Genomic DNA, 26,997 nt, shown 5'->3' on the forward strand with positions numbered 1-26,997 from the left:
GGATCCTTGCCTTGACCCCCACCCCCAGCTTTCTCGTGAATATCCTCTGGGCCTTTGAGGAGTTCTTGCTAGCTGCACATTGTTTCCCCACCACGTGATCCCACGACCGGTTGACTGAAGCAGCTGGGGGGCCTGGCTGCTGCTGGAGACCTGAGGTCTGCTCTCCAGGTGGCTTGACTTGCAGCGCTTTGCTTGGTGAAGCCTGCCGGAGTGCCAGTGCCGGAGTGCCAGTGCCCGACTCAGCTCTCGGGAATAAGACTGGATGATATAAAGACTTTCGATTTATCCAGAGCCACTGATTTTTTTTTTTTGTCCAATGCCTGGAAACAGATGGGCATTAAAATTAGAGCAGCTGTTCCACTTAAGGTTAGAAAAGCAGAACCGAGCGCAGAGGGGATTTGGCATGCCTGCTAATGGAGGAGAGCACACATCAAAGCGGCCAGGAGGCTGCACTTTATAGCTGAAATCAGAGGCCTCTCCCAGGTAAGGCGACCCTGGCCTCACAGACACCTGGAGATGTCTCTCCCCCCGCCCTCTCCCGCCTCCCCGCCTCCGAGGTTCTGGGCTGCTGAGACTAGCAGGTGTGGAAGAACTCCCATTGCTGGGAAATGCTCTCAGTGATAGTCCTCACTGGGCGCTGTGCACACACCTGTAATCCTACAGCTAAGGCTCACAATGCGAAGCCAGGTGGGGCAGATCAAGTTGAGACAGTCTTATGTCCAATTAACTAGCCAAAAGCCAGAAGTGGAGCTGTGAATCACATGATAGAGACTTAGAAAAAGGTAGGAGTGTGAGGCCCAAGAATGGGCACAGAAAAGCAACATGATGTCGCCTTCATTTACACACAAACAACTATTAATCATCAAGCCCCTACTCTGTGCCTAATTATGCAGCTCCCTGTCCCATTAAAAAAATAAAAAATGAAAAATTTCTATGTTTGGGTTCCTGGGGCTTGAACTCAGGGCCTGGATGCTGTCCCTGAGCTTTTCTGTTCAAGGCTAGCACTGTACCCTTAAGCCACAGCTCTGCTTCTGGCTTTTTTGGTGGTTAATTGCGGGTAAGAGTCTCATGGACTTTCCAGCCCAGGCTGGCTTTGAACCTTGATCTTCAGATCTCAGCCTCCTGAGCCGCTAGGATTACAGGCGTGAGCCACCAGTGCCTGGCTAAAGGCGATTCCCAGCTGGTTTGGAATGCTTCCTTTCCTTTCCACAGCCTCGTGGAGGCCAAGCCCCACAAAGGAGCATGGGGGCCATGGCGTATGGCTCCTGCTGACTCCCTGCCACCCAGTGTGGCCTTGGTGTGGCCACCATGCTGGGGACATCTCTGTGGACTGTGCACTAGCAAGAAAGGTCCAGAAAGACCTTGCCCTTACTTGCAAGCAAAGGCCAGGGAGTGACTTCATTCCTGCCACCTTTAGGAAGGGACCTGGTGATGCGTTGACCTTCACTGGGGCCTTTGGCTGGGGCAGTAACTCTGTGCCTCTGGTGGCTCACTGGCTACCAAGCTGGTGAAGGACAGAGGCATTTCCTAGAGAAACAATGAGAGAAGAGAGAAATGAAGTGCGCTGCTTTTACCTTGCTTGAGGGTCAGGCTGAACTTTATCAGCTATGGGATAGGTCGTAGGCTTGCATGAGCCAGCTCTCCTAAGGGTGGAAAGGCCTCTGCGGCCTCTCCCCACCCCTGCACCCGCAGGCCCTCTCTCTTCCGCCCTCTGTTCTGTGGCACTCACCCCTGTGTACTCTGCTCTCGGCAGAGTCTTCCTTGGGCTCTGACTTTCCTCAGCTATGTAATACAGAAAGCTGAGCATTGTGGTTTACGAAGCAGCTACTTTCTCCTAGAAGTCACGATGCCTTGGGATGTTGAGTACAAGAGAGGAGTTTTCCCCTGCTCTCCGCCCTGCCCATTCACCTACTTCCCCCTGCCTGTTGCTCCTCTAGACCCTCCGCCCACCCCCAGGTTCTCCATTCCCCTGGGCTTGACAGCAAACATCCCAACAGAGCCTGGCCAGTCTAGATGAGCTGTGCTGCATCCGGGGGGCTCAGGCAAGCTCTGCCGGGTGCCTGCGGAGTTGCTCAGGGTTTGGGGTCTGCTTAGCCCCAGGCCTTCCACAGATGATGGGGCCCAGCTTTCCCCATCCTGCTGTGTCCCAACAACCCCCCGTCTTCTCCTTGACCTGTGGGAGTAGGACCTCTGTTCCTGGAGCCAGCCACGTTGCTCTCCTCCGGTAGGCAGTGCCAGACTTGGGGTTCACCCCTCAGAAGTGTGCTCCTGGGTGTCTGGTGGCCGTGGGCGGTTAGTCACACTCTGTTTCCAAAACCACTTCTGAGGCCAAAGAGCTAAAGCTAGAGGCTGTGGAGAAGTAGGGAAAGGCGTAGAATTTGGGATCCTTCTCTCTTAGGCTCTGACACCTAGGACTTTGGGCCAACCAAACCTGAGCCTTCGTTCCCCACAGAATGAAGACAAGGCCCATTTCACAGAGCTCCTGGGAGCAATGCTCTGGTGCCACGAGCATCCGCACGCCTGCCCTCTGTCTCTTGTCCTTTCCTCCTCCAGGAAACTCCCTCCCGCCTCCTCTCCCTCTGTATCTCATCCACTTTCATGGCTCTCCGCCCTGTTCCAGTAATTTCAGAAGGACCAGCTCATTCCTTTCTGTCAGGCATCACGTTTGTGTTTAGTCTCTTCAGGACATCGCCCACTTGTTGCCCTCGGATACTCCAATACCTTCCAGCTTCAAACCAGCCATGCTGGCTTCCTATCCCATCCCAAACTCGCTCTTCCTCCTGCACCCATACTTCCACCATGGGTGCTCCCATTCACCTGGATGTCCTGGTCAGAACGGGAGTTGTCATTCACAGCCATCTTTGTCCTGTCTAGCCAGCTCCCCTACTGACTGCCCATCTGGGTGGCCACAGCCCCAGAGAAGGCCCTATCCCTTCCCCCTGGGAGCCTTCGATGGTTCCCGTACCATCTCCTGTCCCCAAGGTCACCCCTGGAATCACTACCCCATTGGTGCCAGAGGATGTTTTTCCCTAAGGTATTGATCTCATCTGTCCTGTTGATCTGCCTTCAAGAGTCAAAATCAAACTCAGTGCTACATACTTCAAATGGGCCAGGCCATTGTCACCTACAGTGAGACTGCTTGAGTCTATCTCTTGGTGCACGTTCTCTGGCGTTTATATATTATGCATTGGGTGAGTACTTGTGTACGAGTTCAACCATGCTAGCTGATGCCAGTGTTTCCCCAAAGGGTCACAACAATGGTACAATCTTCCCGTGTGTTGTATCCTCATTGGTGCTTGGAATTGTCCATGACATTTTTTTTTTTAAGTTTTAGTCCTTCTGGTAAACAGACACTTGTTTCCCATGGTGATTTTAGTTTGTATTTCTCTAATTTCTAATAAAACAAAGCGATTTTCCTTATATTTGCTGAGCATTTGGATATATTTGTGAGGAAACCCTGCCGACTGTTCTACCGTGTTGTCTTCCCCCTCTTCCTTCCGTATTGAAGAATTCTTTTTTTTTTTTTTTTTCCTGGAGACAAGCTTTTCTTTTGGGGGGCAGGCACATGTTTTGCACACATCTTAATTAACTCTGAGGCTTGTCTTTTTTGCTCCTTTACTGGTATGTTTTAATGGAAAAATAATCATATATGTACATAAATGCATTATCTATCTATCTATCTATCTATCTATCTATCTATCTATCTATCTATCTATCTATCTATCTATCTATCTATCTATCTATCTATCTATCTATCTATCTATCTATCTGTGCTGGTCCTGGGGCTTGAATTCAGGGCCTGGGTGTTGTCCTTGAGCTTTTTGCTCAAGGCTCTAGCGCTCTACCACTTGAACTCCTGCTCCATGTCTAGTTTTTTAGTGGTTTATTGGAGAGAAGAGTCTCATAGACTTTTCTGCCTAGACTGGCTTTGAACCTTAGTCTTCAGATCTCAACCTCTTGAGCAGCTAGAATTACAGGGATGAGTCATCAGCACCAGGCTAATAATCATAATTTTGTTGTTATCCAATTCCTTAATATTTTTCTTATAGTTGTATTCTTTTTTTGTAAAATATTTGTTTGATGTTAGGTAGATGTTCTTTTCTGGGTTTTTTGAGGCTTTTTTTTGTTGGTTATGGGGCTTGAAACTCTAGGCCTGGGTGCTGTCCCTGAGCTCTTCAGCTCAAGGCCAGTGCTCTACTACTTGAGCCATAGCACCACTTCTAGTTTTCTGGTGGTTCCTTGGAGATAAGAGCTCACAGGCTGGAATACCTGAAAGGACTAGCCAGGGAGCTGCTTTGGTCTCAAATCAGCCAATGTGGACTGCCTTTTGCTTCCACATGATCTGTCAAGAGTCTGCAGGCTATAGATTGGTCACCTGTTTGTGTAAATAAAGTTTTCTTGGAATATATATATATATATATATATATATATATATATATACACACACACACACACACATATATATGTGTACCTATATGTATCTATATGTGTGTGTATATATGTGTATATAAATATATATAAAAATCTCACAGACTACTTTCCTGCCCGGGCTGGCTTTGAACTGTGATCTTCAGATCTCAGCTTCCTGAATAGCGAACCCCCCCCTTTTTTTTGGTCCTTTACATTTAAGTCTACAGTCTACTCAATATTAATTTTTTGTGCAAAAAATTATTCACCTATCGCTATCACTTTATTGACATGATCACATGAATTATAATGCCATGCTCCAGAATTATGTTCATATGTAGTTATTCTTTCTTTAAAAAAATTTATTGTAAAGGTGATGTACAGAAGGATTACAGTTACATGAGTCAGATAATGGGCACATTTCCTTTTGAACAGTGTCACCCCTCCCTCTTTCTCTCCCAGTTCTTGTTTTTTGTTTTTTAAATCTGTTTGGTGGTATATTTGTTTATCCTTCAGTTACACTGTCACATTGTTGTAATTACTGCAGCTTTGAAATTACTGAACCTTTATGGATTGGGTCGTCCTGTGTTGTTTTTATTCAAATGTGTCTGGGCTATTTTGAGCAATTTATATAACAACAACACCAACACAGCAGCAGTAGAAATCTGTTATGATTTTTGTTGTAACTGCTTTGAATCTGTTGGGCACTTTGGTGGAAGCTAGCCTAAACAAGGAACTGCAATTTCAAGATAATTTCTAGATGTAACATGTTTTATAGACACCCGGGGAAAGCAGGAGCAACAACCAGACATGGAAGAGTTTAGATAAGGTTTTGATCTCCTAGCTACAAGTGTGAGCTAGGCTTGTAATCTCCTTTTAGCCTACTTACAGATGTGATTCAACACACATGTGAAATCAGGCTAGGCTGGTTTTAAGAAAAAATTAACTCAAAATTGAGAGGAAAAAAAATCAACTACTTTGGTTAGTCTTGCAATAACTTCTTGAATAGATGGAGTCCTTAACACAAAAGTAAAGGAATACCAAAACACAGGAATGTGTGAGATACATTGTTCTTGGATCAGCAAAGTGAATGAGTATTTTTATTACTTGAATCTGGAAAATTCTTGGATGAATTCTTGGCTGAGTCTACTACTGGCATCAATACCATAGTGATTTTTTTTTCATATCTTTTCTCAGAGTGGGGAAGCAGTTGGTGTTGGAATAGTTGAGATTTTTATTGAAGAAAGTGGGAAACATGCCTTTTTAAGACAGAAATACTATGACAGTTGGGCCCCAACACGAAGATGACATTTAGCACCAATGCAATTCTATTTCCAGCACAGATACACAATAGTAAGAAAGGACCCAGGTACCAATGGCTCACACCTGTAATCCCAACTACTCAGGAGGCTGAGATACGAAGATCAAGATTGTAAGCCAGCCTCAGGCAGACAACTCCTTGAAATTCGTACCTACAATTAACCAGCAAAAAGCCAGACGTGAAGGTGTGGCTTAAGTGGTAGAGTGCCAGTCTTGAGGGTAGACACAAGGGGATATTGACAGTGTTTCTAGCTGTCACAACTTGAAGGAGTGATCATATTGGTATATAAGTAGAGGTGAGGGATACTGTGAAATGTCCTGAGATGTAGCGAGTAGTTCCCTGTAATAAAGAACTGCCCAACCTAGACTGCCAATGGAACTGAGCTTGACAAACCCTACCTTAAGGCTTCTCCTCCTCCTCCTCCTTCCCCTCCTCCTCCTCCCCTCCTCCTGCTCTTCCTCCTTCCCCTCTTCCTCCTCCCCTCCTCCTCCTCGTCCTCCTTCCCCTCCTCCTCCTCCTTCTCCTCCTACCTGTCCTCCTTCTCCTCCTCCTCCTCCCTCCTCCTCCTTCTTCTTTTTGCTGGTCGTGGGGCTTGAACTCTGGCCCTGAGCTTTTCAGCTCAAGGCAAGTGCTCTACCACTTGAGCCATAGTGCCACTTTTCATTTTCTGGTGATTGAAATGAGTCTCACAGACTTGCCTGCCCAGGCTGACTTTGAACCATGATCCTCAGATCTCAGCTTCCTGAGTAGCTAGGATTACAGGCATGAGCCACCAGCTCCCAGCCTCTTTTCTTTTTCTTTTTTTTTTGTTGGTCATGGGGCTTGAACTCTGGGCTTGGGCGCTGTCCCTGTGTTCTTCAGCTCAAGGCAAGCGCTCTACTGCTTGAGCTACAGTGCCATTTCCAGTTTTCTGGTACTTTATTGGAGATAAGAATCTCATGGACTTTCCTGCTGGGGCTGGCTTTGAACCACAGTCCTCAGATCTCAGCCTCCTGAGTAGCTATGATTACAAGCATAAGCCACAGGCACCCGTCTCAGCCTCTTTTCTTATAATATCATAATCATACAAAAATATGTACTAGAAGTTGCCTTTTCCCCCTGATTCTGAAGTTGCTGAAACAACACTGCATTCTCCTTATTAATGCTACTCATAAATTGCTCCTTTGTGATTTCCCTCTGTGGCCCCCGTATCACAGCTCCTCTGGGTCCTGGGTCCACTCGGTGACTGTTGTGGTGCGAGTCAATGTATTCATCTGTTTTCTGTTACTATAATGAAATACCAGTCACTGGGTACTTTGCAAAGCAAAAAGGTTTATTCAGCTCACAGTTTTGGTGGCTACATTGACTTAGCCCACAGGCCACATCATGGCAGATGACATCATGGTGAGCGGGCACAGAGACTGACTGGAGTCCCGTGAGAATGACATCCATTCCTTCCAAGGATGGCATCACCAATGACCTAAGAACCTCCCACTAGGCCCCACTTCTTTGTGTGTGTGTGTGTGTGTGTGTGTGTGTGTGTGTGTGTGTGTGTGTGTGAAAATACCATACAGAGGGGTTAGAATTACATGGGCAAGATAATGAGTACATTTCTTATCAAGCATTGTTGCCTCCTCCCTTTCCCATCCCTTTCCATCCCCCCCCCTCGCCAAAGTTGTAAAGTTTGTTTTTCGATGTAGTGACTTTTACATCTCATTATTGCAATGGTTCTACCTGTATCCCTAGTTAAATTATTTGTTTTTGCCCTTCCCCTCCACAAATTATACCAACATCAAATACAGTGAAAGCAGGGGTTATACTGTGGGGGAGGGCCATACAAAGCAGCAAAGAAATCATCTTATAAATATGTTAGAAACGATCGCATGAAAGAAAAAACATTTGAATACATATCTTAGGGTTCATTTCACCTAACATCAACTTATCTGACCTTTTCTGCTTGTCTCAGACATATACTAGTTATTGCAAATAAGGGAAACCATGGGACCTATGTTTCTTTGGGCCTGGCTTACTTCACTTAATATATTTTTTTTCCAAGCCTTTCCATTTCCTAACAAATAGGGCAATGTCATTCTTTCTGATGGAAGCATAGAATTCCATTGTGTATATATACCACATTTTCTTGATCCATTCATCTACTGAGGGGCATCTGGGTTGGTTCCAAATCTTAGCTATGGTAAATAATGCTGCAATAAACATAGTTGTGCTGGTAGCTTTAGTATGGTCTTGTTTGTGATCATTTGGGTAAATGCCCAAAAGTGGGATTGCTGGGTCATAGGGGAGTTCTATGTGGAGTCTTTTGAGGAACCTCCATACTACTTTCCAAAGTGGTTGAACAAGTTTACACTCCTACCAGCCATGCAGTAGGATTCCCTTCTGTCCACATCCCCTCCAGCATCTGTTGTTATTAGAGTTCTTGATTATAGCTATTCTAACTGGGGTGAGGTGATATCTCAATGTTTTGATTTGCATTTCTTTTATTGCTAGAAAGGTTGAGCATTTCTTCATGTGTCTATTGGCTATTCTGTTTCCTCTTCAGAGAAGTTTCTCTTTAAGTCTTTAGCCCACTTATGTATTGTAGGCCCCACTTCTTAAAGGGCCCGCCACCTAACACTGCCTCACTCAGGACCAGGCCTGCAACACATGAACCCTGGAGGACATTTCACATCCAATGGGAACAGCCATGTAACCCGTCCCCGTGCTTGTGCGTTCTCCCGTGTTTCACTTCCCCTGTACACTGAGAGGCTGAGGCCTGACCGTGGTCTACCCCGGCTCCTCAGGAGTGATGCGTGTCCACAGCAGGTGGGCCTGCCTCCACCTGCGCAGAGTTGGGCCAAGGCTTCCGCTTTTCATCATCGAGCTCCATTAGAAACGTCAAGCCATGTCTTCCTGCAACACAGCGTCGCTGTGCTGCCACTGCCGTTCTTGGAAGAGCTGATTCCCCTTCTCTTCCCATGTCATACCTGCAGTGATCAAACGCATTCTCTATTTCAGCAGGTACAGTAGGAGGTAGGGCTTGAACCCAGACACACTACTGATGGTCATGGTTTTCATGCAAAGAAGTGAGGCACACACGGGGCATGGACGGCTTGGCTGGGCAGCCAGGTGACTGTGCCCGACCCTCCCATCGACTGCAAGCTCTCTCTGTGGGCAGCCTGGGCTGTAGGCACCTTCCCGAGCCTCTTCTTGGCAGCCTACCTGGTGCAGCCCTGGTGCTTGATGAATGTCACAGGGATTGCTAATCAGCTGTACTGAGTCTCCTGTAAAACACAGAAGAGACGGGGACAAAGCCCTAAATTCTTTCATCCGGCATGGCGACCACATGTATGTCCCGTTCCCATCCCCAGGCAAGGCGATGCTACTATCTCCATCTTCTATCCAATGATAAGAAACAGGCCTCTTTTAGACTTCATCTTGCATGGTGGAGGGGATGTGGGCATTTTCTGGGGCATGGACAGCCCATGTGTAAGGTAGGAAGACACGCATGGCTCACACGCCACCCCGCAGATCTCCTGGACTCAGCAGTCCCAGGGTTGGCAGCCATCTTTGCCTGGCCTCCCTCCTTACTCTGTGCTGTCTCTGTAAATGCTCTTCATGGTTGGATAGCCCATGTACAAAGCATATAGCAGATGTGAAAAGAACAATTTCAAATTAGTTCTGGGATGTGCAAAAATGTGGCTTAAGTTGGTGAATATGTCTGACGTAGCAAACATACAGCATTTAATAATGGGATGGTTAGGTAGCTGTGAGCAGAAAGTCATCGGCCCATAGACGCCTCCTTTTCTCTTTATCAGGATAGCTGGTACTATCAGGTTTAATCATTTCCTCATCAATGAAACTAGGAATTTAGGTATAAAGTATCACCTATTAAATTCTGAGAATTCCCAGAGTGGGGTCTATTAATTATGATATTTCAACCTCATTATGCATTTTGGCAGTTTGGTAATTACCTGCTTATAGTTCGCACTTAATGGAATTGAAGAATAGTAGTGACCTTCACTACAGAACTTTCCCCCTCTGAGATAAAATATACGTGCAAAAGCAAAAAAAAAACAAAAAACAAACAAACCCAAAAACAAAACACCACAAAACCAACCCTCAATAAATGGTGTATGCAAAAATAAGACTTACAATAGACAAGTATGATGCCCAGATTTTGCTTAAAGGCGAACTCTTGCATTTTATCTGACATTTGCTATTAAGAATTGAAACATAAATTTTTAATGAAATAGTCTGAAGTGTTTGAATAAATCTGGGCAAATATTGTCATTGTTAATGAAGCAACTAATAGCCCATTCTGGAAGGATGCATCAGGGTGGAATGATTCTTTTTTTTTATTTTTATTTTAATTTTTTGTGAACATACTGTACAGAAGGGTTACAATTACATGGGCAAGATAATGAGTACATTTCTTATCAAGCATTGCAGCCTCCTCCTTGGTTTACCCTTCACATCCCTTCCCAGCCTCCCCCCACCCCCCACCCAATCCCCCAGGTGGAATGATTCTTTAAAACAAGAACTAAGCCTAGCATTGGTGGTCTATGTCTGTAATCCTAGCTCCTCAGGCTAATCTGTAGGATTAAAGTTCAACACCAGCCTGGCAAAAGGACCAGTGAAACTCCATCTCCCACTAGCCAGCAAAAAACAGGCTGGATGCATGGCTCAAATGGTAAAAATATCAGCTGAGCAAGAAAGCAAAGCCCTGAGTTCAAATACTACCAGGACTGGCAAAAACAAATAAATTAATTAAGAGGAACCAATGGCTTCACAATCAAATTCGTGTGTGTGTGTGTGTGTGTGTGTGTGTGTATGTGTGTATCACATGTCATATCAGCTGCTCCTTTGTATGCTTTAGAAATCTGTGCCAGGGCTGGGAAGGTGGCTCCGTGGTAGAGCGCTTGCCTTGCATGCCTGAGGCCCTGGGTTCGATTCCTCAGCACCACATAAGCAAAAAAGAAAGAAGCCGGAAGTGGCGCTGTTAGCTCAAGTGGTAGAGCGCTAGCCTTGAGCTGAAGAGCTGAGGGACAGCGCCCAGGCCCAGAGTTCAGGCCCCATGACCGGACCCAAAAAAAAAAAAAAGAAAAGAAATCTGTGCCATAAGCAGTTTTAACTTTTAGCTTTTCTTTTCCTTCCAGTAGATGTTTCCTTGACTGTTCGCAGCTGCCCTCTCCCTCCCTCCCTCCCTCCGTCCCTCCCTTCCCCGTCGTCCATTCAGCAGCTTCTATGAGCTTAGGCACTGGGCAGAGGATATTTGAGTATATAAAGCAGAAAACAAGGGGATCTAACGTCACCAGGCTCTTCGTGTAGTGAGAGAAGATAGGAAATAGGAATTTTTTCTTCTTCTCACAGTATGTTAAACGATGACAGGTGTTTTGGAAAAGAGTACAGTGGGTGATGAGGAGGCACCGGAGGCAAGGGGCACTTGGGGGGTCCTCTTCAGAGTCTGGCATTTGAGGAGAGAGTCCAAGAAGGTTGGCAGTAGCCATGAGAAGCCAGGACATTGCAGGCCAAGGGATAGTCAGTGCAAAGGCCCTGAGACAGAGGCGTGCCTGCAGCGCTGGAGGGTCAGGGGAGGTCTGTGTGACTACAGCCACGCTAGGGAGGCACTGGTAGGAAAGAGGACTTAGAGAGTGGGGATGAGCAGAGCACACAGGCCCCTTAGGGCTGTGAAGACTGGCTCTCATGCTTAGTCATTTCGTCAGCATCACCAGGGATACATTTCCCTGCCATAGAGGATGGACTGCAAGTGCAGGCGGTAGTCAGTGGCTGGAAGGGGTCCTGTTTGTCTTCAGTGGCTGTCCTTGGTTCTGGGTGTGGATTCTGTAGGATCAGAGTTGGCAGTGACTCCAGCTGTTTGTATTTATTCCCAGTCCTGGCTCAGTTCCTGACACGCAGGAAGCCGCAATCCATGGGACCAAGCACTGGCCCCATGACACCTTCCTTCCAGAAGAGCCTTTGAGACCATCTTCCTTGGCCTACACTGAATCCCTACTTCTTTTTTTGTTGTCTGAATGAATCTAACCCTTTCCCTCTGTCTTCACCACAGGAATTTTCTGCTAGGTTAAGAATTTGATATCAAGTATGGGGCGGCAAGTGTGTTAGAGAAGAATTCTTGTTGAACACCAGAAATGACGCTGTCTGTCTTCCTCTAGTGTCTGGGGTGTGGGGCGGTCATCACTACGGACACGCCCACTTCCCCTCAGTGTTTCCAGTTCCAGGTTGCTGTAAGGACAATATGGCCGCCATGGGAGAGGCCCCACGCCTCTCATTCCTGATGGCCTTTCCTTTCGGTAGCTGTGTGGTGGTCTTTGGGCTGTTCTGCCACCTGCTCAGTGGAGGCCTGAGTTCCAGAATTAATTCTTGTGTGCATTCTTTGCGATTTAAGAAGTGTATTTCTACTTGTTATTGCGGGTATTAAAATTTTTGTTTGTGACTTAGTCAACCTCAGATGTTTTCAAAGTTGAATTCAAAAACATAGCTTTAATTGTTCCTTTCGTCCTAGCTAATTTAATTCTTTCCTCTTCCTGCCAGATGCTTTCTGAGATGACACCCATTCCACCAGACCTTCTTGATATAAACCAGAATCCAGCCAGTGTAGTAACTAGCCAAGCAGTTTTCATTCCTTCCTCATCATATATTGCTATTGCTTTCCAATACTGATTAATTTGTTCATATTTATTTCTCTTAACTTTTTTAAAAAGCTCCAACATATATACTGTGATCCATGATATGCTGGGGATAGAACAGAGCACAGGGTGGAGGAAGTCTCTCATTGATGGGCTTCTATTTTTGTGAGATGAAGTGAAAGCAATTTCTTTAGATTTCTCAGCGAGGGAAATCTCCAGGGAGATGACACTTGCCGAGAGTGTGAAATAAAGTGATCTAGGGATACAAAATTTGAGAGGACATTCCTGACAGGGTGAGCAGGTGCAAAGGCCCTGAGATGGGAATGGATTCAGCAAGTAAGAAGAGAAGGCTCAAGGGAGGAAGTTCATGGAAGGGGGAAAGGAGCCATACCAGGCTGGGCTTTGTCTTCCTTGGAAGAAATGTAGGTTTTACTTTGAGTTGATAGATTGTAAATATTTTAAGTTATTGACAGCTTAAATGCTGTCTTCAGAGACTAAACCATCGTCTGAGGTTCTGAGAAGGAATTGCAGAGTGATAACGTATAGAATTAATGTGGTATTTTGGGGACTTTATTTGATTCAATCCCAAATCCCTTCCTATTCCTTAAGGCATTTGTTGGAAGTTGTTTGATAAGGATAATTAGCAGAATGAGTAGTCGTTTTACCATGCAGAATTCTATCCACGAGCGCCTGTGTGAGAACTCATTTCAGGAAGAGAATTAAGTCTCATTTGTGTCATTGATTCTGAATTCTGTTTTGCAATGAGCTCTGAGAAGCCAGGGTATAGTAGCTCGGGATCTAATATTCTTTTATCACAGAAACAAATTGTAATTGAATAGCACTGTATGGTCTGCAGAGGAGCGGGGATCTTCTGTGTTGTTCTGTAGTTCTGTAGCTTGTCTTCATGTACCAATCAGTGACCCTTCAGAGAGCAGCAGTGGAATCTTCAAAGATGGCATTGACACAATGCAAAGACACAGCATTGAATTTTGACCTTTGATGTGTAGGGGAGTCACATTCGTCTGTGATCATCCCCTGAAATAAATAAAAACATCTCATAAAATTCTGCTTAAGTTCCTACCACGCTCTTTTCTCTAGCCATGGCCATGGCAGTGGGTGTTTTGAGAAACCTTTAATTCCATAGCATCAAGGTAGGAGGGCTGCTGCTCAGATAGGAAATGGGGAGGCCTAAGTCCCCCTTTTTGATAGGAGGGCAGATATCAAGAAGTCATTCTCAAGAGTAAATCTGACAAAGGAAGTTACACAAGATGCAAAGAGGGAGATTTGACTTCAGGTTTCTAATGCCATTTGTCATCATCTGATGACAGCTGATGAACCTGATTGGTTCTTGGGTTCATTTCTAGTGAGCTTCCTTTTTTTTTTTTGGTCAGTCGTGGGGCTTGAACTCTGGTCCTGGGCGCTGTCCCTCAGCTCTTCAGCTCAAGTCTAGAGCTCTACCACTTGAGCCACAATGCCACTTCTGGTTTTCTGGTGGTTTATTGGAGATAAGAGTCTCACAGACTTTCCTGCCCCGGCTGGCTTTGAACTGCGATCCTCAGATCTCAGCCTCCTGAGTAGCTAGGATTACAAGTGTGAGCCACTATGCCTGGTGAGCCTTTTTTTAAAAAATTATTTTTGTCTTGGAAAATTCTTTTAAATAATGCATTCCAGAAACCCGTTGAAAGTTTGTAGTGGAGTTAGGATCGAGGCGATCTGGGAAGCCCAAATTGGTGAGCTCCCTTGGAGTGGGGAGTGGACCCAGGGACCCGATTTCCTGGCAATGATTCTACTTTTCTTAGGAGGGAAAAACTGACCCATTATGGTCTCCTTTCAGATTGTTGCAGATCCCTGTGCCAGCAGCCCTTGTCTCCATGGCAACTGTAGCAGCAGCAGCGGCGGCGGCGGCGGCGGCGGCAGCGATGGCTACCTCTGCCTTTGTGACGAGGGCTACGAAGGCCTCCACTGTGGACAGGCGCTGCCCAGCATCCCAGCCTCTGGATGGACAGAGTCCATGTCACCCAGACAGCTTCAGCCTGTTCCCGCCACCCAGGAGCCCGACGTCATCCTGCCCCGCTCTCAGGCAACCGTGACACTGCCAACTTGGCAGCCCAAAACAGGGCAGAAAGTTGTAGAAATGAGATGGGATCAAGTGGAGGTGAGAGCCTTGTGCAGCATGGGTTTTTCTTAATGAATGAATGAATTTATTTATTTTGTCGGTCATGGGGCTTGAACTCTGGGCCTGGCCACTCTCCCTGTGCTCTTCAGCTCAAGTCCAGTGCTCTACCACTTGAGCCACAGCGCCACTTGCAGCTTTTTCTGTTTATGTGGTGCTGAGCAGCATGGGTTTTCAAATAAGGAACCAGAAATAGCCAAATCATGACAGTGGTTCTAATAAGACCAATAGAAGTAGAAGTCCTGAAAGTTACCCATGAAACAAGGTCACGTGTCTCAAGTTTCTTGCTATGTATACTGTAATGGTTTGATAAACATAAAAAGGGTCAATAAAAACAGAGGATAGAGGGAATTGTTTTCTGGAATGATCTCCACATGTATTTCTATGAGGTCGTCTTGGGAACTTATCACAGGACACCCACATTGCTGATCTCATTTTCCTTCCTGGAGGAGATCTTAGTCTGATTGGGCTACTATAATGAAAACACTATAAACCTTATAAAGAACAAATATTTAAGCCAGGTGCCAGTGGCTCAGACTTGTAATCCTAGCTACTCAGGAGGCTGAGAACCAAGGATCACGGTTTGAAGCCAGCCCAGGCAGGAAAGTCTGTGAGACTGTTACCTCCAATAAACTACGCAGAAAAAGCCGGAAGTGGTGCTATGGCTCAAGTGGTAGAACGCTAGCCTTGAGCACAAAGAGGCTCAGAGACAAGGCCCCGGAGGCCCTGAGTTCATGCCCCAGGAACAACTATTTGTTCCCCACAGTTCTGGAGACTGGGAAGTCCAGTGTCAAGGCAGATACTGGTGTCTGGTGAGAGCAACTCCCCCACCCACTTTTGAATGCGAGTGCTGGGCTTGAACTTTGGGCCTCAGGCTCTCACTGTTTGCTCAAGGCGGGTACATCTCCACTTCTGGCTTTTTGGTGGGCACTTGGAGATCTGCCTTCCCAGGTTTTAACTGAACCTCAGTCCTGAAACCTCAGCCTCCTGGGCAGTGGTATTACAGGCATGAGCCACTGGCTCACCTCTCCACAGATGGCCCGTTCTGGCTGTGACCTTGGTGAGGACAGGAATCTCTTCTCAAGTCTTCTCAAGGTCCTGTCACCTAATACCATCACATTAAGACCAGAAATTCGACAGAAGAGTTGTGGATTTAATTTTTTCCAGGGCCAGGGCTTACAGGTGGGGCCTTGCACAGGCTGGATGCGCTCCAGCCCAGCTCTTCCACAGAAGGATTGAAGGACACGTACATTCATTCAAGCCATAGCAAGAATTATGACCAGCTGTTTGTGTTATGTTGTTATTGTTTAGGCTTTATTTTTTTTTTATTTTTTTCATCTTTCAGTACTTGCATGGAATTTAGAAAGGATGGTATCCTGAGTTTTTCCCTCTTGGTAGTACTGGGATTTGAGCTCTGGGCTTGATGTTTGCCTGGCAGGAATTCTACTTGAGCCACACCCCATCCCTTTTTGCTTTGGTTAGTTTTTTTGGATAGGATCCTCCTCCTTCTCATCTTCATTACCTTCAGAGAGTTGTACGAAGGGGTTTTAATCTAAACATGTCCATTTATGCATCCTGATCATGCTACCCTTTCCACCTTCTCACGTTCTCCTCTGTCCCATCCCCATCCATCTCCTCAAGTTTCTTAGTTCCATGTTCATGTGTGTCCTTTGAGTGTTACTAATGTATCTGCCCCCCTTTCCTCTCCCCTTCAGTCTCCCACCTTCCCCTTAGTTCCTACCATCCTCAGACAAGGCATGACTCAACTGGGTCTTGTTTATTTCCTGCCCCCCGGGGGCAGTCTAGACTGCAATCCTCTTTCTTTTGTCTTCCAAGTAGCTGGGATCACAGGCATGCGCCGCCACGTCTAGTTTATTTTCTGGATGAGGAGATCTTTCCAGATAGCTGGGATTGTAGTCCCGCCACCAGATCCTGCCCCTATCAATCACCCATTTTTAAAATCTTTTGATCATGTATTTGAAAATGAAATTTCCACATTATATTTATTATGTAATAGCAAATTGTCTTTGCTGAGATTTCTTCCACCAGGATTGACAATGTGTCATCAAGCTGTTCAGCAGTCTCATTCTGAGGGATTTTAAGAAGACCTCTAACACTTGATATAAAATATGATTCTATAAGCTAGAAGAGTGGGAAACAACTCACATGGAGGACAGGGATGTTGTGATGAACTTGATAGAGTATAAATCCATTCTATCATGCGGACTTCATTTACCCAACCTCTAAGTAAACCTGTCATGGCAAAGTCTTACAAGCACATGGCTTAAATAAACACACACACACACACACACACACACACACACACACACACACACACACACACACACACACACACACACACACACACACACACACACACACACACACACACACACACAGGTATTTGTTCAAGGAGTGTCCTAAAATTTCCTTGATTTGTTGTAAAAGAAGTAGGCAGTCCTCATTTTCTTGGCTATTAACCAGTTGACCCATTTCTGAGTGCCAACATAATCTATGAAGGACAGCTTCAGGCTATGGGCAATGTTTCTAGCTTACCTAGAAATGGGTGAAACTTAGTCTGATTTTAGACTTTTAAGAAATGCCTTGAAGTTCTGCTTTGAGTACCTCTTTGCTTCATGACTCACTTCTTGAATGGAAGCATTCTAAGTGTCTCAAGGAAGTGTCCTTTACAGAAAATCTTTTCCACCCAGCCGTGTCAATCTATTTAGTGAAATCAAGCCAGCCTGCAGTTGGAAAATGTGAGAGAGAAATGTCACATCTTCCTGTCATGCTCTTACTCCTTCGGCTATACGAGAAGCAGGCTAAAGTGCCAGCAGAGAACATGGGAATGTATTTTGGTTTCTCCCTTTCATAGCGATGGTTTGGCAACATAACACAGAAAGACTAAAACAATCACCTGTTGCACATTTATCAAGGTGGCGCATCTGTGGAGGGCTGGCCACAGTCTATGACTACAGAGTGTCCTAGAAGATAACAATGTTAAGTGTTGGATCTGGGGTGGAATTGCTGACACTTTCTGTACTGTTCTTCGTTAATTGCGCAATAACGAGTGTGCCTCATTCTGCTTCATTTTCACAGTTGTGGGTGAGGACAGCCTTCATGGCAGGGGGGTAAATGGGTCACAAGCCCTCGATGCCTGCAGTGTGCTGTCTGCCCATCTCACCTTTGGCTGAGAACTCCTTTCCAGTACCCGCCAGTGCAGTTGAAGCATGTAGGTGTGGCCCGCAGGGGCACGGCGGGCAGCTCCCTGTGCCGTGGCTTCCGCAAGCTGGGCCGCCAGGACCTAGAGCACAGCTGCCTCTTCCTCACCAAATGCCCCTTGCCTTGTGGGCAGGGTGGAGGCCCGCCCCATGGGTCGGTGGAGGTGGTAAAGCTTGCCTCCGACCTTAGCTGGGCGCAGAGCTCAGCCAACAGCAGACTACGGTCAGGTGAAAGATGCCATGTGTGAAATCCCACTTTCCCTTCCAAAATAGCCTGTTATCACCTGCCCAAATTCTAGGGATTGGCAGATCGCTCTCAAGAAAAAATAAGCTGAATTTCATAAAACTGAGTTTCCCTCAGCCTCTCAAGAGTTCTCTCTAGCCAGACTAGAGCATCGCTGCTGAACGCCATGCGCGTGTGCGCAGGGCCCATGGCATGGAATTGTGTCATGTGTTACACTGTGAGCACCCCAACAATGGGCCTTCTTTTTCTTATTTTTTTTCTAGGTGATTCCAGATGTCGCCTGTGGAAATGCCAGTTCTAACAGCTCTGCTGGCGGCCGCCTGGTATCTTTTGAAGTCCCACAGAACACCTCAGTAAAGTAAGAAATTTCCCAGTGAAGACCTGTTAACATTGGTGTGTTACTGGGGGTGGTGGCACACGCCTGGGGTAGTGGAGGCAGGAAGCTTTGGGATTTGAAGCCGACCTGGGCAACATAGTGAGACCCTTTCTTCAGCAAAGGTTGGCATTAGGTGGGGTCTGCTGTGTGTCCGTTCTGGCCAGTCCAGGGGGATTCACAACCAGATGTTATGTGTAGAATCGGCCGGTGCCACTGGAGAGCTGGAGGACTGCGGAGTCAGGGAGCACTTTGGAAAAACCTGGATCCTTCCAGGATGCAGTTGCACAGTGGGAAACTGAAAGTGGATGGGTCCAATGTGAGGAGAGACAGAGGCCTTAGATAAGATCAGGAGCGTATGGCCTCTTGTCCAGATTGTGTGTGTGTGTGTGTGTGTGTGTGTGTGTGTGTATGTATGTGCACGTACGCGCATGCGTGTGCACACACGTGCCAGTCTTGGGCTTGAACTCAGGGCCTGAGCACTGTCCCTTAGCGTTTTCACTCAAGGCTGGTGCTCTACCACTTGAACCATACCTCTGCTTATGGCTTTTTGCTAGTTAATTGGAGCTAAGAGTCTTATGGGCTTTTCTGCCAGGGCTGCCTTCAGATTACTGATCCTCAGCTCTCAGCCTCCTGAGTATCTGGGATTACAGTGTGAGCCTCTGAGTGCTTCCCAAATTCCTGGCCTCTTAAGAGTTTAGTGGACCAGTGGGTCCATTCATTTGCATGAGAATGACCCCCAATTTTTAAACCTACTTATTACAGTGTTCACTTTCAAAGCAAGCAGCTAAGAGTGTTTTGCTTAGTTGTAAATGTAAGCTCTTCCAGATAGCAGACTGCCTCCCCACCCTCTGGGGAGGGGGGAGAGAAGAGGCAGAGGAAGTGGGCGTGGCTGAGTGGCACCTGCTGTGCACCTGGTACCTTCTGTGGACTCAAGGAGGTGGGCAGGGGTCCAGCATCACCCCTGGGGAGTGAGCCTGGAGCCCACACCGCAGTGCCGAGGCTTTGGCCTCCCCACTGCCCTCCCTCCTCCATCGCTGCGAACACAACCTTGAGACCTTTGCTACCCAGTCTTGGGGGATTTTAGAGGATTGGGTACATGTGGCCCCCACTAACCAGTTGGATGCATGGCTTCCTTTTTTCCCCCTTGGCCCTGGCTCTTGAACTCGGGGCCTGGGCACTATCCCTGAGCTTCTTTTGCCCAAGGCTAGGGCTCTATCATTTGAGCCACAGCTCAACTTGTGACTCTCTCTCTCTCTCTCTTTTTTTTTTTTTACTCTTTTGTGTGGTAATTTATTGGAGATAAGAATTTCATAGACTTTTCTGCTTGGGCTGGCCTTGAACCACAATCCTCAACTGTCCTGAGTAGCTAGGATTACAGGTGTGAGCCACCTGTGCCTGGCTGCGTGGCTTTCTTTGAAAGGACCAGCGGGCACCAGAAGCCTCTTCCGTGAAGATGAGCCATTTTTTTCACCCTGCTTTGCAACCAGTAGACTATGAAAATGTCTGTAAGGGAGACTTTACGACATTGGCCCTGTCCCCCTCTCCTGGCAGGAGAGACGCAGGAAAGGCAAATATCCCAAGAAGACAGAGGAGGCGCCCCGCTCCACCAGTAGGGGGCCCCCAGTCCTAAGAGTTCAATGCTCCCAAGGCAGGCGGAGTCCTGCTGGTTCTAGGGAAGTGGGGATGAACACTGGTCTAACTAGCTAGTGACCAGCTGGCTTTTTGGGAACCATGCTTTATCCTTTCCCCTCTAAATCACATTATGTTTACCCACATAGCCTTTCTGGAGAGGCCTGGGTGTCTCCTCAGCAATTTGACTCCCAATGAACCCAGCCTTCACAGCCCCAGACTCTCTCCACTGTCTGGGCAGCGGAAGAGGATAGAAATCATGGGATTTGATGTATTCTGGGTCAGATGGCAATGCTGAGGGATTTGTGGGTGCCCCAAATCACAGGCAGGGGTTATTAGCCCCCACACTTTCGTTTGTTCATCAGTGCAGGCATCCCTCAAGCCTTTATTACAGTCCCAGCTGCAAGCTGGGGGAACGGCTGCGGCAGAACCCCAGCTGTGCAGGGTGGAAAGGAAGATGCAAAGCCAAGCCTGGGAGCTTGGAAAGCAACGGGCTGAGAAAAGACAGAGCCCCTTGTGTCTGCAACACTGGGGCTGGGACTTGAAGCTGACAGAAAGCCTGATGGGATGATTGGCCTCTGTGTGTGTGTGTGTGTGTGTGTGTGTGTGTGTGTGTGTGTGTGTGTGTGTGTGTGTGTGTGTGTGTGTGTGACAGAGAGAGACAGAGAGAGAGAGAGAGAGAAAGAGAGAGACAGACAGAGAGACAGATAGAGACAGATAGAGATAGACAGAGAGACAGGGAGACAGAGAGACAGACAGAGAGACAGGAAGGGGCTGGGTGCTGTCCTTTAGCTTTTCTGATGCTCTATCACATGAGCCATAGCCTCACTTCTGGCTTTTTGGTGGTTAATTGGAGAGAAGAGGCTCACAGACTTTCCTGTCTAGGCTGGCTTTGAACTTCCAGCCTCATATCTCAGCCTCCTGTGTTGCTGGGGTTAAAGGTGTGCACCACCACTGCCTGGCTGTAACTGGCCTTGGATGGTCTCCTGTTGTCTGGATTTTATTCTTGCAAACTACCAGAAGCCAGGGGAGGCCAGGGGCAGGGCGGGTGTGAGGTAGCACAGGTGGCCGAGCTGGGCTTTTGGACCTAAATATAATACATTTCACCAGGCCTTGTTACCTACCTCGTGAGGCTCTGGGAGAACTGGGCCGTGCAAGCCCTCTGCATGCTTTGTACAGGTTGTCTTTGTGCTTTCTTTGGATGGATGAGTTGGCTGTGGTTTTCTGAGAAGGACTTCTGCCTTATGACTTCTGTGTGCAGGATCCGGCAGGACGCCACGGCCTCGCTGATTTTGCTGTGGAAGGTCACGGCCTCAGGCTTCCGGCAGTGCTCTCTCATAGATGGGCGAAGCGTGACCCCCCTGCAGGCCCCTGGGGGCCTGGTGCTGTTGGAGGAGATGCTGGCCTTGGGGCACAACCACTTCATCGGTGAGTTACCCATCCCTCAACGCCACATCAGATTCAGCCCAAACTCCGCCTGGGGTCTCGACACAGTCATGAGGGAATTTTGCTCATAGAGTAGGAATTCTAGACAGTCACGCTGCATGGTTTTACTGGCAGTCAAAACTGGCTTTTAACAAAATATTTCCACTGTGGCTCAAACTGACCAGCAATGCAGAGAGTACCTTCCAAGCCACCTACTGGGAAGTAACAGAGGGATTAGAACTCTGAGCCTCTGCGTCATAGATACTGCTCTCCTGCGCGTAGCTTTTTAAGAAAAATTATTAAATATGTTTATTATTATAAAAGTGGTGTACAGAGGTGTAACCATTACATAGGTCAGGTAATGAGTATATTTCTTTTTGGCTAAGGTCACCTCTTCCCTCCGGTTCCCACCCACAAGTTGTATAGTTCATTTTTAACATAGTGTCTAGTAAGTATCACTATTGCATTTTTATTTTATTTTATTTTTCTTGGTCATGTGGCTTGAACTCAGGGCCTGGGCACTATCTCTGAGCTTTTTCATTCTACCACTTTGAGCCACAGCGCCATTTCTGGTTTTGGAGTGGTTAATTGGAAATAAGACTCTCATGAACTTTCCTGCCCAAGCTGGCTTTGAAACAAGATCTTCAGATCTCAACCTCCTGAGTAGCTAGGATTACAGAGGTGAGCAACCATGCTTGGTGCCACTGTTGCATTTGTTCACCCTTTGTTCCTCCATTTCTGTGTGTGTGTGTGTGTGTGTGTGTGTGTGTGTGTGTGTGTGTGTGACTTCTAACATCATTCTTTATTGAACTTGCCCCTCAGTCTTGCCTTCTGTCAACTTCAACATATCTAGCTGGTACTCTGGGGTAGAAATGGCTTTCAGAATACAAGGCCCTTACTGTCCTTGCCCCTGACCCCCTTCCTTTATTAATATTTACATTGTTTCAATGAAAGAAAGGTATGATACAGGTCTTACAAGATGTGTTAACTCTTCCGTCACCCTTCCCTCCTGCGTCACAACCCATTTGGACTACTGTTACCCTCCTCCCCCCTTAATGATCACTTCTGTTTCCCTACGTATGCATGTCTCTTCCACATATGTAATTTTCTTGATGCGGTGTTTGGGGGTAAACAGCTCAGTACCACTGTTTAGTGCTGTCTTCTCGGTGGGGCGCGGCAGAGGTGCTCATTAGCTCCTGGAGTGATTCCTTTGCCCTGCAGTTTATATTTCCAGAGTCAGGTTCATGGCTCTGGCCATCGTCCTGTGCAGCGCACAGTGGCTTGCTGGTCTTCGGCAGGGGAAATAGTTTAGTTTGCACTTGCCTGCAGACCTTGATGCAATGTGTGCTGTCATGGGTGAGGACCAGTCCTCTGGGGAGCGGCCCCTCTGGTAGGAAGCTGTTGGAGGAATACATTTTTGCCACTCCCTGGTGAAAGCCCCACAGGGCCCCTTCTGCGGGAGTCCTCCCTGCTCACCTCCTCTCCTAAGGCAGACCCCTCACTCCGGCCTGCTGCCCATCCACCCACCTGACCTTCCCTTGCCATCTTCTCTGTGCTCTGACATCTTCAAGACCTCATTTAAACCTCTTCTGTCATAAGAGAAAAGGCTGGCCAGATATTCCATTCTGCATAGGTTTTCAAGTCTCCCTTAACTTTTGTAAGTTCTTACGAACACCCAATGAGAACACCGGGGATGTGCTAGTGGTTAGTTCTCCTTTCCACAGGAAAATGTATGGACAGGGCACCTCTGCTTTCCACACACCTCCTCACTCAGTGCACCCGATGCCTCTTCACACTCCTCTCTAAGGTATCTGTCTGTCTGTCTGTCTATCTATCTATCTATCTATCTATCTATCTATCTATCTATCTATCTATCTATCTATCTATCTATCTATCTGTCTGTCTATCTATCTATCTGTCATCTGTCATCTATCTAATTATTATTATTGCTGGTCCTGAGGCTTGAACTTAGACCTCATACTTGCTTGTCTTGCGTGCTTAGCTAGCACTCTGCCACTTGAGCCATACTTCCAGCCCAGCTTTTTTAGTGATTATTTTGGAGACGGGGTGGGGGGTCTCATAGACATATCTGCTTGGGCTGGTTTCAAACAGGTATCTTTCAAGTCTTAACCTCTTGAGTAGCTTGTATCACAGCTTGAACCCCTGGTGCCTGGCTCTTATGGTTTCTATTTGTTGTTGCTTCATTGGCATTTTATCCCTTTTGTCTGAAATTATTTACATTTTGATTCAGCTCATTCTTCGTTTTTTAAATACTGGTCTAGGTTTTTCTATTTGCCTATTTCTATTCATCCCTTTGACTCTTCTGCCTACAACCAATTATTTTTCTATTGTAATTAGGTATATATTATATCATTCTTTGTGTGTGTGTGTGTGTGTGTGTGTGTGTGTGTGTGTGTATCTGTGTGTGTTGGGTCATGTAGTCTAGGCTGCTACAGGCTAGGTATGAATTAAGATTTATATAGACAAAGAACTGTAGGCAAGGGGAGAGAGATGCATTTCATTATTTTTTCTTTTTGTATATATTTTTGTAAAGATACTGTACAGAAGGGGTACAGTTGCATGAGTAAGGTAATGAGCGCATTTCCTATTGAGCATTGTTACCTCTTCCTTTGTTTTTCCCCTACCATCCCTTCCCTCCCCAACCCCTCCCCCAAGTTGTAAAGCTTGTTTTCAACATAGTGTCTTGTACATCTCATTGTTACAGTGGGTCAAAATGTATCCTTATTTCAGCATTTTGTTATTTCCCCTCTGCTCCCCAAATTAGAAAAATATATACACAAGAGATGCATTTCATTATTAAACAAAGTCAGAGTGTAGCCAGCTTGATCATTTTGGGGAGAGTCCAGAGAAATTAATATTGCTTTCATCACTGGTCAGGATAAACAAGTGATTGTTGTCTAGAGCATAGTCTGCCATACCCTTAGCCCTTTAAACTAGCTTTAGTTTACTTTTTAGTTGCCTGGAGGTGGCCTTAGAGAACGATCCTCCTACCACAGCCTCCAATCTAGCTGGTATAACAGAAGTGTACCACTATAGCTGACTTATTTGTTATTTGTTGCAGTGGCTCAGTTCAGGCTTGATGATCCTCTCAAATCTCTCCTAGCTGATGATCCTCTCAAATCTCTCCTAGCTGGGATTACAGGCATGCCAGTCCTTTTTGGTGCTTGCTCAGGAGTTATATGGAACCAGAGGCAGGTTGGCACTCCTTCCTGCTCACGTCCTTGTCTTGTTACTGGCTGGATTTTACCTCTTCTGATTGCTTCTTGGCGTGGATACCGTGTGAAACAGCCCAAGTCCAGCTTCTTGTGAGACCCTCAGGGTGGCAGGATGGGGTAGAGGAGGGAGGTGTCAGGCTAGCCGGGCATGTCAGAAGGGAGGAGTCCCATGACTTACAATATGGGCAGCTTCTGGAAGGCCACTCAGACATGGAGGGCTTGAACTCAGGGCCGGGGTACTATCTTTAGGCTTTTTTTTTTTTTTCTCAAGGCTACTGTTCTACCACTTGAGCCAGCTCCACTTCTGGTTTTCTGGTGGTTACTTGGAGATAAGAGTCTCATGGACTTTCCTGCCCAGGCTCCTTGGAACCTCAGTCCTCAGATCTCAGCCTCTTGAGTAGCAAGGATTACAGGGAGGAGCTGCCATGCCCCCGTGGATGACACTGCTCTTTTGGTGCTGTGGCCAGACAGCTAAGCTTGGGACTGCATCTTTCCTGCCCCAAATCTTGCAGTTGGACTGCTGTTCCAAGTCCTCCACTTTTCTCCCATTTTTACCCTCTTTCCCCTTTTTTGATACTTTTGTGCTATCTCTGCTTTGCCAGTTGTTTGGCTTCCTTTCCTCCTGGCAGCCACATTCCCAGCCAGTGTCACTCACAATTTGTTTTTTTTTGTTTTTTTACTTTAATTGGAATGAAGTTTCTAGAGACAAGGGACTCTATCCTAGCTCTTTGTAACCACAATGAACACATGGGTAGTCACCTAACTGAGGAAATCTGGTTCATGCATAAGTTATTTGCTCATTTAAATGCCATATAAAGAAAATCCCCAGCGGTAAGAATTCCTTGTAGATTTCTATAACCTACCTCTGTGACATTTCATTACATTAAAAGTATTTTTAGAGATTCAAATACAGGAAAAAAACAAAGAAGAAACTTTTCATCATTCTTTTGGGAAGTCTACATTTTGTCTTTTAAGATATCTCAGTCTGGGGCTCAGGGGTAAATGAGCTGAAGAAAGTTTGGAAAGGTCAGCACCTGTAGAATCATTAACATTTTCTTTTTATGAACGTGTAAGATTTAAGAATGAAAATGCAAATATTTTACCTTTTCACGGCCATTTTAGATCCACAGTAGAATAAGGTCTTACAATAGAGGCAGGGGTGGAATCCCCAAATGTGGACACGGTCAAGTAAAAAGCACTAGTTAGAAAAGAACAAAAAAACAGAGGAATTGTAGGGCTGCCTTAGAATGTGTAATTTAGATCTATTCTTATTGAACCCATCTAGTTACTTAGGGCATTTCCATAAATTTTAAGTTGTTCTTAAATTGAAACTACATTTCAATATTATTAGCAACAATCAGGATTTAAACATTTTATTATTATTGTTGTTATTAATGTTTGTGTCTCCTGGAGATTGAACCCAAGGCCGCAAGCATGCTAGCTGGGCAAGCTCTTTATCACTTTGAGCTATGCCTCTGGCTCTTTTTGTTTCTGAGATAGAGTCTCACTCGTTTTGCCTGGGCTGGTTTTGAACTTGAGATTCGCATACCACTGCCTCCTGAGTAGCTGGGATTGCAGACATGTACCATTACACTTGATTAAAATTTTTCTTTGTATTATTGAGCATTAGGTTTCAAAACAAATGAATTGGCCAGAATTTCATGTTTGGCTGTCTTCCTAAATGTTGTCTCTGTCCACATCATTTACTTATTGGAATAAGCTCTGTCAATGAAAGCGTTCCCTGTGGCCATAGCTGGCCGGCTGAGGTTCCCAGGCCCCGCCATTGGTGATGGGCCAGGTGGTCAAAAAAGAATGAATGAAATGTTTTTCTTACTAAAGCAATCCTGTGTAGCCGACTGCAGCTGGGTGGATTTCTGGTCTACCCACAGCCTCGGTAACAATGTAGGAGATTCTTTTACCTGATAAATTCATGTAAATTTCAGGATTCGAATCAAGAAGTGTAGGGAAACTCAGTGATAGAGTAAATTTAGTCTGAGTTCATGTGTCAGGACAATGGTGTTGGTGTGAAGGTTCTTGGGCAGTGATCTTCACCAATGTCCTTCTCCCCTGCCTCTTGCAGCCCCTTCTGACTTAAAGGTGATGTACAGAGGGGTTACAATTATGTAAGTCAGGTAAGGAGTACATTTCCTTTTGGACAATGTCACCTCTTCCCTTGTTTTCTCCAGTTTTTCACCTTCCTACTCCCTCCCCCCAAGTTGTAAAGTTCATTTCCAACATAGTGCCTACTGACTATCACTGCTGAATTGGTTCACCCTTGGTCCCACCGTTTCTGTGCTTCCTCCCCACCTCCCCAAATCAGATAAATTTACATACAAGACAAA

At 46.2% G+C, this 26,997-nt stretch overlaps 1 protein-coding gene across 1 annotated transcript in view; it reads left to right on the plus strand.

Annotated features, from left to right (window-relative positions):
• Dner (delta/notch like EGF repeat containing) overlaps positions 1-26,997 on the plus strand; it is a 283,104-nt gene that overhangs the window by 106,417 nt on the left and 149,690 nt on the right. Inside the window, exons 2-4 of the mRNA XM_070015431.1 lie at positions 14,186-14,506; positions 18,253-18,347; positions 21,256-21,422. Coding sequence (XP_069871532.1) covers positions 14,186-14,506; positions 18,253-18,347; positions 21,256-21,422 — 583 coding nt within the window. The remainder of the gene's footprint in view (positions 1-14,185; positions 14,507-18,252; positions 18,348-21,255; positions 21,423-26,997) is intronic.

The sequence above is a fragment of the Dipodomys merriami genome, unplaced genomic scaffold (genome assembly GCF_024711535.1).
Source record: "Dipodomys merriami isolate MVZ:Mamm:240054 unplaced genomic scaffold, mDipMer1.0.p SCAF_1, whole genome shotgun sequence".
Taxonomy (NCBI): Eukaryota; Metazoa; Chordata; class Mammalia; order Rodentia; family Heteromyidae; genus Dipodomys; species Dipodomys merriami.